The sequence below is a fragment of the Gracilinanus agilis genome, chromosome 6 (assembly GCF_016433145.1).
Source record: "Gracilinanus agilis isolate LMUSP501 chromosome 6, AgileGrace, whole genome shotgun sequence".
Taxonomy (NCBI): domain Eukaryota; kingdom Metazoa; phylum Chordata; class Mammalia; order Didelphimorphia; family Didelphidae; genus Gracilinanus; species Gracilinanus agilis.
The window spans coordinates 23844198-23858214 of NC_058135.1; the positions used below are offsets into that span (position 1 = coordinate 23844198).

At 32.5% G+C, this 14017-nt stretch overlaps 1 protein-coding gene across 1 annotated transcript in view; it reads left to right on the forward strand.

The window, feature by feature from the left end:
• Positions 1-7557: 7557 nt before the first annotated feature.
• The window catches only part of BMPR1B (bone morphogenetic protein receptor type 1B), a 66442-nt gene continuing 59982 nt past the window's right edge, over positions 7558-14017 (forward strand). The window contains exon 1 of the mRNA XM_044682431.1: positions 7558-7715. Coding sequence (XP_044538366.1) covers positions 7573-7715 — 143 coding nt within the window. The 5' untranslated portion in view covers positions 7558-7572. The remainder of the gene's footprint in view (positions 7716-14017) is intronic.

The following is a 14017-nucleotide window of genomic DNA, read 5'->3' on the forward strand; positions in this document are numbered from 1 at the left end:
TGATTTTTATTTTATTGTTGTTTAAGAAATCCTCACTAACTATCCTGGCCACCTAGAAAGAACACATGGGCAAAAGTAACTTACAATCAGAGTAGAATGAAAGGATATTCTTGAAATTGTCATGTTCTTCACAATAATTTCAATAACTCATTAATATTTTTATTTCCACTGACTCTATAATCAGTAAATTTATTCAGTATTCTCGGTTAAGACAAGATTTCTTATTTCTTTGAGAGCTTAGAGCATATTTCTCATTATTTTGTTTTTCAAAGCCTTAAGAGGAAGGTTGTGAGGCTAAGAGGAAAGAGAATGAATTTAAAATTGTATTAAACCTATACTATCTTCAGTGCACTGTGCTCAGCTCAACATTACAAATAAAAAAAAGATAGCCAGTCAGTTCTTCTCTAGGAGCTCACATTTTAATATGAGATGACATATAGATGAGGTATTTCATAGCCAGATGATAATGCATCTTTCATAATGTTATTTCTACTAATAAAGTCATATCCTCTCTGATAAATCATGTAACAGGTTTGAGATGGAAAAAATTTTCTTCTGTAGATATGGTTACTGATGCTGCAAAACTGCAAAACCTACAAAAGCAGTTGCCAGACTGCCTATTTGTAGTTGAAAACATTTTTACTGAATTAAATGTAAAACAAAACTAATTTAATAATTTTTTAAGTTATTACATGAAAAATTATTTCTTACTCTCAATACACTTTCTACCTGGGAGACTTTTAAGTCTTTTCTACTTAAGTGACAAAATTTTATAAATGTAATTTATAAATTTAGTGCATTGGCCAAATTTAATAAATATTTGGAATAAAGGTAAAACACCTTAATTGTTATTAAGTAGTAATATCTTACAATGTGAAGAATGCCAAGAAGATCCTGCACCATGACTGCTAGGACATCTCTGCCTGTTATTCTGACCCACAGTTTATCAACTATCCATTCTTATGGACAAAGAATTATTTTGTATTAGAATACAAATAGCCCTGGAAGGTATAATGTTAAGGAGGTTATACAGTCTTTACACCTTAGTTTTATTTAATGTATGTGAGAACTTCCTACTCTGAAAAGGTAGAAGAAAGTATTTAAGTATTGAGAGGCTTAAAAAAGGAATGTGAAAGGATGCTAAAAATTATGATCAAATATGTAGGTGTTTTTATATTAACTTTGAGCTTTGTAATATGTCAACTTATTTAAGGTGCAAGTTAGTTGTGTAAATGTTGCAACTACATAATTCTTTTTAGATATAATTTCATACATACTCAAATTTGGAAGAAGAGCCCGTTTGGTATAGAGCAGTGGTTCCCAAACTTTTTTGGCCTACCATCACCCTTTCCAGAAAAAATATTACTTAGCCCCCTGGAAATTATTTTTTAAAAAATTTTAATAGCAATTAATAGGAAAGATAAATGCACCTGTGGCCATCACTGCCTCCCTGGAGCACCCACCAGGGGGCCATAGCGCCCACTTTGGGAATCACTGGTATAGAGGATATAGAGTCAACCAAGATTCCAGATGGCCAGTGTTTAAAACTTACCTCTCACTCTTATTAGCTGTGTGATGATGGTCATGTCATATTCCTTCTCAGATCCCCAGGCAACTCTCAGATTATGAATTGAAGATGAGCTGCTGTGTTTGTTCAATGTAGGGGATTTCTATACTGAGACTTCCCCACAGATGGAATCATGGTTTCAGATTCTCATCCCTTACATACAAGCTTGTAGTACTGAGCTTAACCACTTAGGATACTTTTATTAAGGAAGATATGCTGATAGCTATTCACTAATGTACATTTATAAAATTTTATTACAAATAAGTTTGGTTTAACTTTTTCTAATAGAAGATTTTTAAAGTAGAGGAAATCATTCTATGCAAGGACTAGAAAAGGCAAATTTAAAAATAGCTCTATTTTATGTCCAGTTCAGTGAAACATTTCCAAATATAATACATATTTTTATGAGAGTGGAAAGCTTTGATTTCTTTTCACTACTTTTTTGTGGGATCATATATAATGAATATGAGGTAGAGACAGATCTAGGAAATCAAAGACAGAAATCTCAGTTGGAATGAAAATAGAATGGAAATCAAGCTTCACATTGTGCTGATGTATGGTAGAGAACTTACAGTTTGAACTTTTCAGTGCCTAAACAGCCCTGGGGTCTGTTATACTTAGATTCTGTGTTTTCTACCTCTAACATGACTCTCTTTGCTATAGAACAGCAGTGCTTCCTAATGAGACTTGTAAAATTTATGACTTGTAAAAATTTTAGTCTAATTCCCAACCATAGTTGCTTCTTGTAAATTACCAGTAAATTTATTGTTCACTAAATTATTATGAAATTCTTACAAGCACTTTTATTTTACTCATGGTGCATTCCAAAAAAATGAAAACAGACATTTGAACTGCTTCAATTCTTCACTATTTATACATAAAATTAATTGCATCAATTAACAAGTATTAAGAATCATATACCTATAGCTGCACTATTTCTAGATGTCTCTGTTGGAAGCAACACTGGTCACATGTAGAGAAGAGAGTTGTTCTGGACCTGTGAGAATGGGATAAAAAAAGAGAATGGAAGGGTCCCCTGCATGCCTCATTGGATTGAGGGCCAGAGTAAGAGATGCTAAATTGCCAAATCTGGCTCTTCTCACTCTTCCTCCATCTTGATCTTTTTACAGCATTCGCTATTTTTCACCACTTTGTCATCCTTGTTGCATCCTCTCCTGCTTCATCCTGTCCACTCCTTCATCTCTATTTTTTGAGTCATTAGCCATATTAGGCTTCATAATTATTTAGATACTTTTCTCCCCACATTCATTCTCTCTTGGAGATATTTTCAACTGATTTATTTTTATTGTTATGTGTATATTAATCGTGCCAGCATCTGAATCTCTAGCCCCTATCTCTTTTTTAGCTCCATTCACATTCTCTCAAATAACTTCATTGGAAATATCCAACAAGCTGACTTGTAGGCATCTCAGTATTAACATATTGACAAAAGAATTCGTTATTGTCCTCTTCTTCAACTTACCCCTCTTCCACATTTCTCATTTTCTGCAGAAGCATTGTTATATATCCAGTGACCTAGGTTAGTGATCTCTGTGACATCCCAAGTTTTGCCTTTGTATTCTCAGTTCCTACCACAGAACAAGAAATCTTTTAAGGCCTCCTCTGACCTCAGCCTTTGTAATTCCACATGTAACATAGTATATTCATTTTTAAAGTTACCATTTATATTTATTCATATGTATAAAATATAATACTTACGTAATTATATAATACATGTATGTTGTAAATATTTATTAAATTATGATAAGTATGTTTATCTTAAGATAAACAGATTCTCACATGTATGTTCAAAAATCTATGTCTCATTGTTTCTCCCACTCTCTCACCAAGAATGCAACGGATATGATAGAATTTGTATGTATATTATCACATAACACATATTTCCCTGTTCATCATGTTGTGAAAGAAGACACATAGGGGAAATAAATTGAAGATAAGTATGTTTCAATTTTTAGTTGTATTCCATCTGTTCTTTGTATGGCATTGGAGATTCTTTTTTAACGAGTCACTAGAAGTTGTCCTGGATCCTTTCGATGTTGATAATAGTTAAGTCATTCACGGCTGATACATTATTGTTGTTACTTTTCACAACATTCTGATTACTTTACTCTATATCACATCAATACAAGTCTTGCTAGGTTTTGTTTTCTTTGGTGATCATCTTGTTTGTTGTTTCTTATTGTACAATATTATTCCATTAGAATTATATACCACAACTTGTTTAGTACATTTATTTTATAATATTTAGTCTGCTTCTAGGCACCTTATTTTAGGAAGAATTATGATTCTATTTCCATGTGGGACCATATCTAATAAGGGGACTTAAGCCCATTCCATTAGGCAATTGTTTGATAGGAGTAAAGATCTAAATATAGAGGGCGAAAGGGATGTGTAGCATAGAATATGACTGTTGTCCATAGATATTTGAAGGACAGACATTCCGGTCTGTTTTTGTATATATTTGCATGTATTTATTATATGTTATCTCCTTTGTCAAATATAAATTCCATCAGTACAGAAAGTTATCTCACTTATATATTGTTAACCACAACACTTCGCAAAATGTCCAGTATATAACTTCTTGTTAATTAATTATTTACCCCACTGGGCAGAGCTAGGGCCCATGAGAAGTTACAAGGAGCCAGATTTCCAGTAGATCAAGAGACAGAGTTCATAAAAATTAAAGCTATACAAAAGTGAAACAGTGAGCTTCAGGAACATAACTTCATACAAAAGATCTTAGGGAATATAAAATTTAGTTCCCTTATTTTATGGACAAGGCAACTGAGGCACAAAGAAGTTAAATGACTTCTTCAGAATTCAACGCCATGACTTTCTGACTTTCAAGTTCACTGCTCTCAGGTCCATGGAGGTTTCAAAACTCAAGAGGTTTTCAACTTCTTGTCAGGGATGTTGCAGAAGATATTTTAGGTCTCGTATCACATTACCTGCCATCTTGAGGAGTGGGGAGGGGCAGGAAGGAGAATGAGAAAATGGATTATAAAATGACAGAAAACTATGATTAAAAATCTATATTGATATAAAGATATTTAAAATATTTTTAAAACATGAGATTCTTCTCAGTCATTTGAGTTTCTATCAAATTTTGAGGTTCATGAGCACATTTTGGGCTTGAGTTCTAGCTTTAAATGTTCTTTATACTTTGTCACCTTGTCTTTTCTTGCCATTGATGTTTTAAAAATCAGAAAGTCAGAATACATGGATCACTGTTTCATTGAATTTTTTAAAATTGTAAGATTTTATCCAATTGGAAAAAATTCATTTAAAATATTATTCTCTTTGTTAAGTAAATATCTAGTTCCTTTGGTAGGGAATAGATACATTTTGAAACAAAAGTGGTATAGAAGCAAAACAGTGCATCTTTATACACACACATATCTTCATATATATTCTTTGACTTGTGTTCAGAATAGTGCATTTCAGGGATCTGAAAGGTTGTTCAGATATCAGATATCTGCCCCCATATTTTTATTTTGTGACCTCATTATAGTTAAATATATAGTTTCTCAAGTAGAAAATCTATTTCTATGGAATTGTGTATGCTTTTCTTTTATTTAAGAAAGAGCTAAAAAGAAAGGCTTGGATTTAGCCTCTTCTAATTCTGAAAAAGATTTGAAGAATGGTTTTTTATTTTTATAAATCAGTATACAAAAGTGGATAAAATATAGAGAACAGGTTTTAAGTCACTTTTAAAAAAATATTAGGTTGAATAGAATACTAGCAAAAAGACTACAGCAAATTATCACAAGGATTATTCACTATGACCAGGTGGGATTTATACCAGGAATGCAAAAGATGTGTATGATTGATTCAGTATCTAAGAAGGTAACAGACTAGCAACCTTTGTAATCTTCAAGGACTTTCCATACATCCCCCTTGCTGTTCTGAGAACTTGAGACAGATCACATTTTACTGAATAGGGAAATCAAAAAAGCAGCTTGTGGTATAAAAATAAATATAATTTTGCCATGTTCAATATATGTCCTGATGAACTATGGCAGTATTTTGTTTCTGAGTCTTAAAACTTTACAAAGATTTCTTCTTTGACTTGATTTTCTCGAGTTGAATCAATACAGAATTTTTTGGTCCCCTTTAAAACCCTTGCCTTCTGCCTTGGAATCTCCAAGGCAGAAGAGTGGTAAGGGTTAGAAAATGGGGGTTAATGACTTGCCCAGGGTCACACAGCTAGGAAGTGTCTAAGGCAAGATTTGAATCTAGGACCTCCCATCTCTAGGCCTATTTCTCAATCCACTGAGCTGCTCAGCTGCCCCCTCAATTCAGAATTCTAACAAGAATTCTTCTCATAATTGGGTCCTAATAATTTCTCTTCAGTATAGAACCTGGTGAGTTAGAAAGTTGTGAAAGTTTTAACTATAAGTTTATAAGAAAACCAGATAGAAGTGTTGAATGAAAATCTTTAGAATTTTAATGTATGTCATATTTTATTCTTCATGGCCAGTATCACACGGTCACTTTGAGGGTTGAGCGTCTCATTTAAAGAACACAGATTAAAGTTGAGGGCTGGAGGAAATCAGACCCTGGATACCTTGTTTGAATATGGCAATAGAAATTCTTGGTCTTGTTAGAATGAGAGATTTTATGAAAATTATCATATTTTACTGATTTTTTTCTTTGTACTTATCAGCTCTGCGTTATAACTAGTTGTGAAACTTTTCACATCTGAAAGAAATTGAGCAATATTTAAAAATCTAAATGCTTCTTCCTATACTTGTCATGTGATGTGGCTAATGCCAAAAAGAAGTTGTGGCTTTATAAAATCCAAGTGTACTTTTAATTTCAAGTTTTGATTTTTCATAAAGTATAGCTAATTTTAGATGCCAAACCCATAGAATTTTGGATGAATTATTGCCCGTGTTGATGTTTTATAGGCTTGAAATCTGATAGAGACCTCCTTAGAAAGCCTCATATCTAATCTTCTCATTCTGTAGATGAGGAAATGGAATTCCAGAGATAAGTAAGTCCATGGTGGAAGACCCGGAATTTGAATCCAGGTCTAGTTAAGTCTGCTTTTTCACTTCCACCAAAAAAAGGATCAGATTACCTGGATTGATCAGGATGTATGGAAATTTAACTTCTTTCTGCTTTTTCTTTTGTTGTTACTGTGATCACTACCTGTTTTTATTTTGTATTTGTTGATATGTTATATTATTATTCTGTTGTAACTTTCTTTTTTCTGTTTTAAGAAAGGATTATATTATTCTCTCCAGATAGAATTTTCACTGTCAGCGATTATAGTAGCTATATGTTTCCATTTGCAACAGATGCCAAGAATGATATATATCTGGATAAGATTCATATTAATTAGGATTTATAGTTGATTAGTTAGGGTTTATATCATGATTTAAGCTTGGCAAGTGATCTAAATGCACTATTTCATTTGATCCTAACAAGAATCTTTGCAGTTGAAGGTTATTATAAATAATCCCCATTTAATAGAGAAGGAAACTGAGTACTAGGGAGATTAAATAATTTGCCCCAAATTTTAAAGCTAATAAGACATAAAGAATTTGAACTCTGATTTTCCTGAGCACTTTATTCACTATGCTACCTAGTTACTGGTAAGCAATTTAGGTTTTTTCCTCTCTTTTAATGACATATATAGAGATCATTATGTTCATCATCATTTCTTGTTTCATATTTTATATGTAATAATTAAATATAGAATACTAGATTGAAATGATTGTGCAAAATTATGTATAAATTATGAAACTTCATATTTTTCCCATGTGGAAAAACTAATTCTCCTTTGTTGTGACAATTTTAAAACTTATAAAACCTTTCAATATGAGGAATATAAATGAATACTTAACAGATTGCCTTTATGAAGTTATACACCATAAGCTTCATTTCCTTTTTATATTTTGGTAGGAAGCTCTCCAGAAATTTTTAAAAAATCTATATCTATATATTGCTCTTCCTTTATAGCTAATTTCCTTGACAATATGCTTTTGAGAAGTTCGGGAAAGTTGAATGTGGATAACAAGAAGGAAGATGGTGTGATCACAGCCCCCACCCCTCGGCCAAAGGTTTTGCAATGCAAGTGCCACCATCACTGTCCTGAAGACTCTGTCAACAATATCTGCAGGTTGGTGGTTCACATCATTCATATATAGATGTTTAACAGGAATAGAGCACTAACTTAAAGGCAGTACAGTATGATAGAGCACAGATTTTGGAGTCTGAGAATATGGATTTAACTCAGGCTTCTAACAGTTGCTATGGTACCTTAGGCAAGCTATTTAACCTAACTAGGCCTCAATTTCTTCATCTGTAAAATGAAGAGGTTAAATTAGAACTCTCCAGTCTCTTCTGTCTCTAAATATGTGATCCTCTTTTTCTAGTATAAAGACAAATAAGAAAAAGTTGCATGTTTCTGTGAGATTAATGATTGATTATATGTTGTAACCTAGAAAATCCTACCCAGGATTTAAAAATTTACCTGCACTACCTTAATTTTTATCTGTGGAATTCAGTCAGAAATTTGGAAAGCATAACTTGAAAGTTATAGTCATCGCCTCAGAGATATTTTACTTTTGGCCCTGAAAGTCTAAGATTATTTACCTGTGTACTGAAATTATTCTTAGACTCTTCTGGTGAATGAATCACAAATCACATGACAGATCTAAAGTAGAAGAATATATTGGTTGCATTTTAGTTTTATGCCATCCAGAGTTCTTGTCTGGCTCATTTCAATCCAAGGCCACTTAAATTCATCAGCCATCATTTACTGCCAAAATTTTCAATACTGCTTAACTCTTTTACTGCAGTTAGAACAGGCCTGAAATCCTACTGCTTGGCATTGTATTCTGACATCCATCTTGGTTCTTTTACTCTTATCATTTAAAAACAAAATTCTTGCAGTACAAACCAAACATATTTAGATTTTCCACTTTTTTCCCCTAAGCGATTATGCATTTTATTTTATTTATTTTTTGTTTGTTTTTAACACCTTGCTATGCTGACATATCATTTTAGAGTAGCAATTCTTAACTTTTTTTTCTGTCATGGACTCCTTTGATAGTCTGGCGAAACCTGAGATCCTTTTCTCTGCATATTGTATTTAAATGCTTATAAAAATGTAACTTTCCCCATATTAAGTCTATGGACTCCTTGAAATCGATCTATGTAGACCCCTTAGGAGTGGTTCATGGGCCTTAGGTCAGGAATCTTTAGTGTAGAGAGAATTCCTAAGTTAGGAGCATTAGCTATCTGCTGTGGAACTGGTGGAAACCAATAAGCCAGGTGTTAGAGCTCTATGGTCTGGTGTATTGGGAAATAAAACTTTTTAATAAGTACTGTGTTCATTTTGGCTGACTTTTCCATTCTACAGCCAGTTAAGTTACTATTTTTCTCATCTATATTCACGTCTTCAAGAATGTATTTTCCTTTCTTTTACCTATTTCCACATTTAGGTTAAGTATTGGTAGTCTCGCAGCAGTTGAGATGAGTGGCAGAGGTTTATAGACACAGGGTAAGGTGCTTCGTGACTAGCCATATGATGATGTGTTCAGAGTCTTCAAAATAAACATAAGAGACCTGACCAAAAGAGAATCTAAAAGTGTCCAGAAAACTTCCAAAATTATTCAATATCAAAAGGAGAATAATTCAGGAAAGTGTATAGATATTGAGAACATGGGGAAAGATCTACCACAGCCTAGCAAATGGGTTCAAATGAAAGAAAGCAATTCTAACTTTATTGGAGCTAGTAGGGAAACAAAAAAACACAGACACTGCCCTTGCCTCAGGAGTTTGTATATTTTTCCCATAACACCTAGAATTAACCTGAAACTCATCTCTTCTTGGATTTCATCTGGGAATAGTGGGAGCACCTGACTGGCGACGAGATAGTCTGAGAATGTTCCTGTTGAGGAAATCAGTATTTCAGAGACAGAGTTGGCCTTAGAAATAATTTCATTTGATACTTTCATTTTATGTATTAGGATACTGAAATTAAGTAACCCACCTAATATTACATAGTGGCACAGCCAAATCTTCATTTATTCACTCCTTTCTTGTCTATAGGTTCACCCACCATCTGTCTTATGATTTGTTGAAGAATCAAACTCAGACTCATTGATCTGTAATTTTCAGACTCTATTCTATATTCCCATCTCATTCTCTCCCCCACAAATAGATACATTTGTCCTCAAATTGCTACTGGTTTTAAAACCTTGAAAAATATGATTAGGATGCCATAGGCATAGGTAAAATTCCATAAATAAGAATACCAATATTTTAACTTTAAGCTACTTCTTCATGGTTCTCCAATCTTAGTTGTTAGCATATAAATCAGGACACGAAATGATAGTCAAAACTGTAGAGTCCCACTGTAGGTTCCTACCTCAATAAAATAGGAGATAAGAATTGAAGAATAAAGTTGTAGTGGGGTTGATAGGATATTGGGAAGTGAGGGACAAAAAAATAGGGCACTCAAAATGAGTAAGACCAACAATTTGGAGGGGAAAAAGGCACTAAAGCACCATTTTCTGCAATGGGGATATTATCTTTCCACAATGCTGAAGAATAGAGAAAATTTGTGATATATGAGTTCTAAATTTCGACAAAACCTTCTTGAGTTACATTTGTTTCTTTTCCTATATGACTATGGTAGTACTCCAAGTTTTCTTCACCTTTTGAATATTCAAAAATCCGTTTGTTTAGGGATATTTATATTGTAGAATAGATTCATAGATTAGCATGTTATTAGAAGTGGGAATAATTCTATGGATCATCTGGTTAAAGCATTCTGTCCTCCTCCTATTAGAGAAGTGTTGAATTCAGGATACAGAATGAGACATATATGATGTTCTAAAAGTGTTAGTTCAGTATAAGCCCTTTAATAGCTTATAGCTTTAATAGCACACTACGATTTTGGGGACAATTTCTATTTTTTCTAGACCTGACTGACTTTGGGTTTTGTTTTGCTTGACTGAATATTTGTTAAAAGGCTTTGTTTGTTTTCAGTGAAGATGGTAAGAAGGAAAAGAAATGTATTTTAAATTTAAAGTAAAATAAATTTTGCAAAGAAAGATCCTCTCACTCAAACTCTTCATTTTTATGATGGGGAATTAGGTTTAGAGATGTGTTTACTTACTAAGACTGAATAGCTTAAGGGTATCAGAGTTGAGACTCAAATCCACTCATCTAATTTATACTCTGATGATTGTTCCTCTTTATTATGTTGATCAGTCTGTCATCAAAATAAGGTGATAGGATCTTACATTGAGAAATGGTAAAGACTTCATTTGTTCAGTCATTTGTCTCTAATTGTCCTCTCTTTGTGATCATATTTTGGAGGTTTTCTTGGCAGAGATACTGAAGTGATTTGTCATTTCTTTCTCCAACTCATTTTACAGATTGAGAGCATTACAGGATGGAAAATGGATAATTCTGGTTTTTTTTTTTCAGTTATAAAAGATTTTGCAAAAAAAAAAAAAAAAAGGCAACCGGTTGAGAAGCATGAATGTGAGGAATTTTTTTTTACAAATAATTTTTCTGATAAAAGCCTCATTTCTTAGCTATATAGAGAATGGAATTGATTTTATAAGAGTACAACTTATTACATAGTTATTACATTGGCAAAGGATGTGAACAGGCAGATAAAGAAATCATAACTATCTCTAGTTATTTGAAAAAAAAGTTCTAAAACACCATTAATTAGAGAAATGTAAATTAAAAGAACTCTAGGTTCAATTTCACACCTATCAGGATGTCTACTATTACAGCAAATGAAAATTACAGCTGCAGTCGATACAGAATAACTGGAACAAATGCACTAGTGGTAGAATTGTAAAATCATCGAACCATTCTGAAAAAAAATTTTTTTTGAACTCATGCCAGAAGGGTTATAAAATTGTGTGTATCCCTTTGCCCAGCAAAACCACTGATAAGTCTATATCCCAAAGAGATTTTAGAAAAAGCAAAAAGGACCTATATGAACAAAAATATTTATAGAAGCTCTTTTTGTAGTGATAAAGAATTGGATACTGAATGGATTTTCATCTATTGGGAAATGGCAGAACAAGTCCTGGGATATGATTGAATCTGGAATACCATTGTGCTGTATAAGAAAAGATGGTCAGGATGGTTTTAGAAAAACTTAGAAAGACCTACATGAATTGGTGCAAAGTGAAGTGAGCAGAACAAGGAGAATATTGTACATAATAATTAGCAATATTAGAAAGATGATCAATTATAAACGACTTAACTGCTCTGATCAACACAATGATCTAAGACATATCCAAAGAACTCATAATGAAAAGTACTGTTGTCCACCAGAATGAGAAGTGATTAATTCTGTGCAAAAATAAAAACATATTTTCCTGGTCAGTTTTTAAATCGCATTCCCAATTCATTGTCTTTTACTGATGTCCCAATTTAGTGATAGAAAATTTCCCCAAACTTTTGCTTTGTTAATATCCCTGGCATTTTGATATGTTGTCTCATTATTGTTATACTCTTTAGTGAAATTGTTGATTTTTCCATTCTTTGTTTTTGACCACTCTAGTCATTCTTTAAGATTAGATTACTTAGTTTCCATTTATTTAATCTATTCTTTTCCAGACGCTTGTTGAAAATAATTTTTATTGTCTCATAAGTTGAAATGGGTGCGTTTAATATTTCAGCTTTCCTGAATTTCTGGGAGTTTTTTATTCCCCAATACATGATCAATTTTTGTGAATGTACCATGTACAATTGTGAAAAAGTTTTAATCCTATTTCCTTCCCATCCAATTTTCTACAGAGGTATATCTTACTTTTCAAAACCGTCTGTTCATTTTCCTTAACTTCTTTTTACATTCATTTTGTGGTTGATTTACTTAACTCTGATGAGGGAAAATTGAGATTCCCCTATTAGTATAATTTTACTGTTTCTTTATCTTATAACTCATTTAACTTTAAGAAATTTATGTCATGCAATTTAGGACATACATATTTGATCCTATTATTTCATTGTTAATTTTACCTTTTAGCAAGATGGAATTTACCTGTTTGACTCTTTTAATTAATTGTCTAATTTTGCTTTTGCTTTGTCTGAGATCTTGATTGTGACACTAGCCTTTTTCACTTCATCTGAAGCACAACACATTCTGCTTTGGTCCATAATTTTAACTCTTTATGTCTTTCTTTTTCAAGTGTGTTTCTTGTGAACAGCATATTATTGGTTTCTGGTTTGCATTCTACTATATTCTTTCATTTGGTGAGTGAATTCATTTCATTTACCTTCACAGTTATGGTTACTTTAAATTTCTCCATCTTAGTTTCATCAGTTTTCTTCTCTTTCTCTTTTTACCCTATGCCTCCTCAAGAGTCTATTTTGTTTATGAGTATAGCTTCCTTTAATATGCCCTTCTCTTTTATGAGCTACCCTTTTTATAGCCCCTTTTCTTTTGGGTAAAATAGAGTGTGTGTTTGTATTGTGTATTTTTCCCTGTTTGAACCATTTCAAGTGAGAGTAAAGTTCCAAGTGCTGAATGTACCTCAACCTTTTTTTCTCCATTGTTACAGCTATTTCTTTCATTTCACTTTTTTGTGTGATAATTTGCCTCAAATTTCCCTCTCTCTTCCTTTCCCCCTCTTCCTAGTGCATCCAACCTCCTCATCCATCTGTTTTTTGAGATCATCTCAAAATCATCCACTTGCTACTGTACCCTTTATCTATGTGGTCTTTCTTCCTTAAAAATGATAAAATTCTTAGAAGTCATATTTAGCTTCTTTCCATAAGGAAATGTAAGCATTTAAACTTAATGTGTCCCTTCTGATTCCTATTTTATATTTATGTTTTAATACTTCTCCTTAGTCTTGTATTTGAAAGCCAAATTTTCTATTCATTTTTGGTCTTTTTGTTAGGAATATTTAGAAGTCTTTTATTTCATTTAATAGTGTGTTTTTTCCTTCTAAAGAATTAAAGTAGATTTTTCCATTTTCCTGACTCCAGATCTGGCCTCACATACTTCCTAGTTATGTTACCCTGGGCAAGTATAGTTAATCTACCCTATCCTAAAGGTTAAATTAAAATAAAAAAAAAATAAAATAAACTCTCTTATAAGAAAGTTATTTTAGAAAGTGCACAAGCTTCAAAGTTTAGCTTTTCATTATCTGCTCTCATTTTCTAAGCTCTCTGTTACCTTTCAATTATAGTCTCTTACCTAGTACCTTATTTTACCTTGAGTTCTCTCTTATTCTTTTCCTTTGAGCAAGTCTTTCTTTTCTTTCAATTCAGTGCATATTTCTTAGTTGTCTACTTGAATCTTTTCTCATATATATGTATGAATTTCTTTATGTTAAGTGCTAATATAATATTTGTTTGCATATAAGTTCCTGAAGTCTAGTTAGTAACTGAATTTAGGTTATTTTGGTAAGATGAGGTTTAGTCTATATCTAGCAA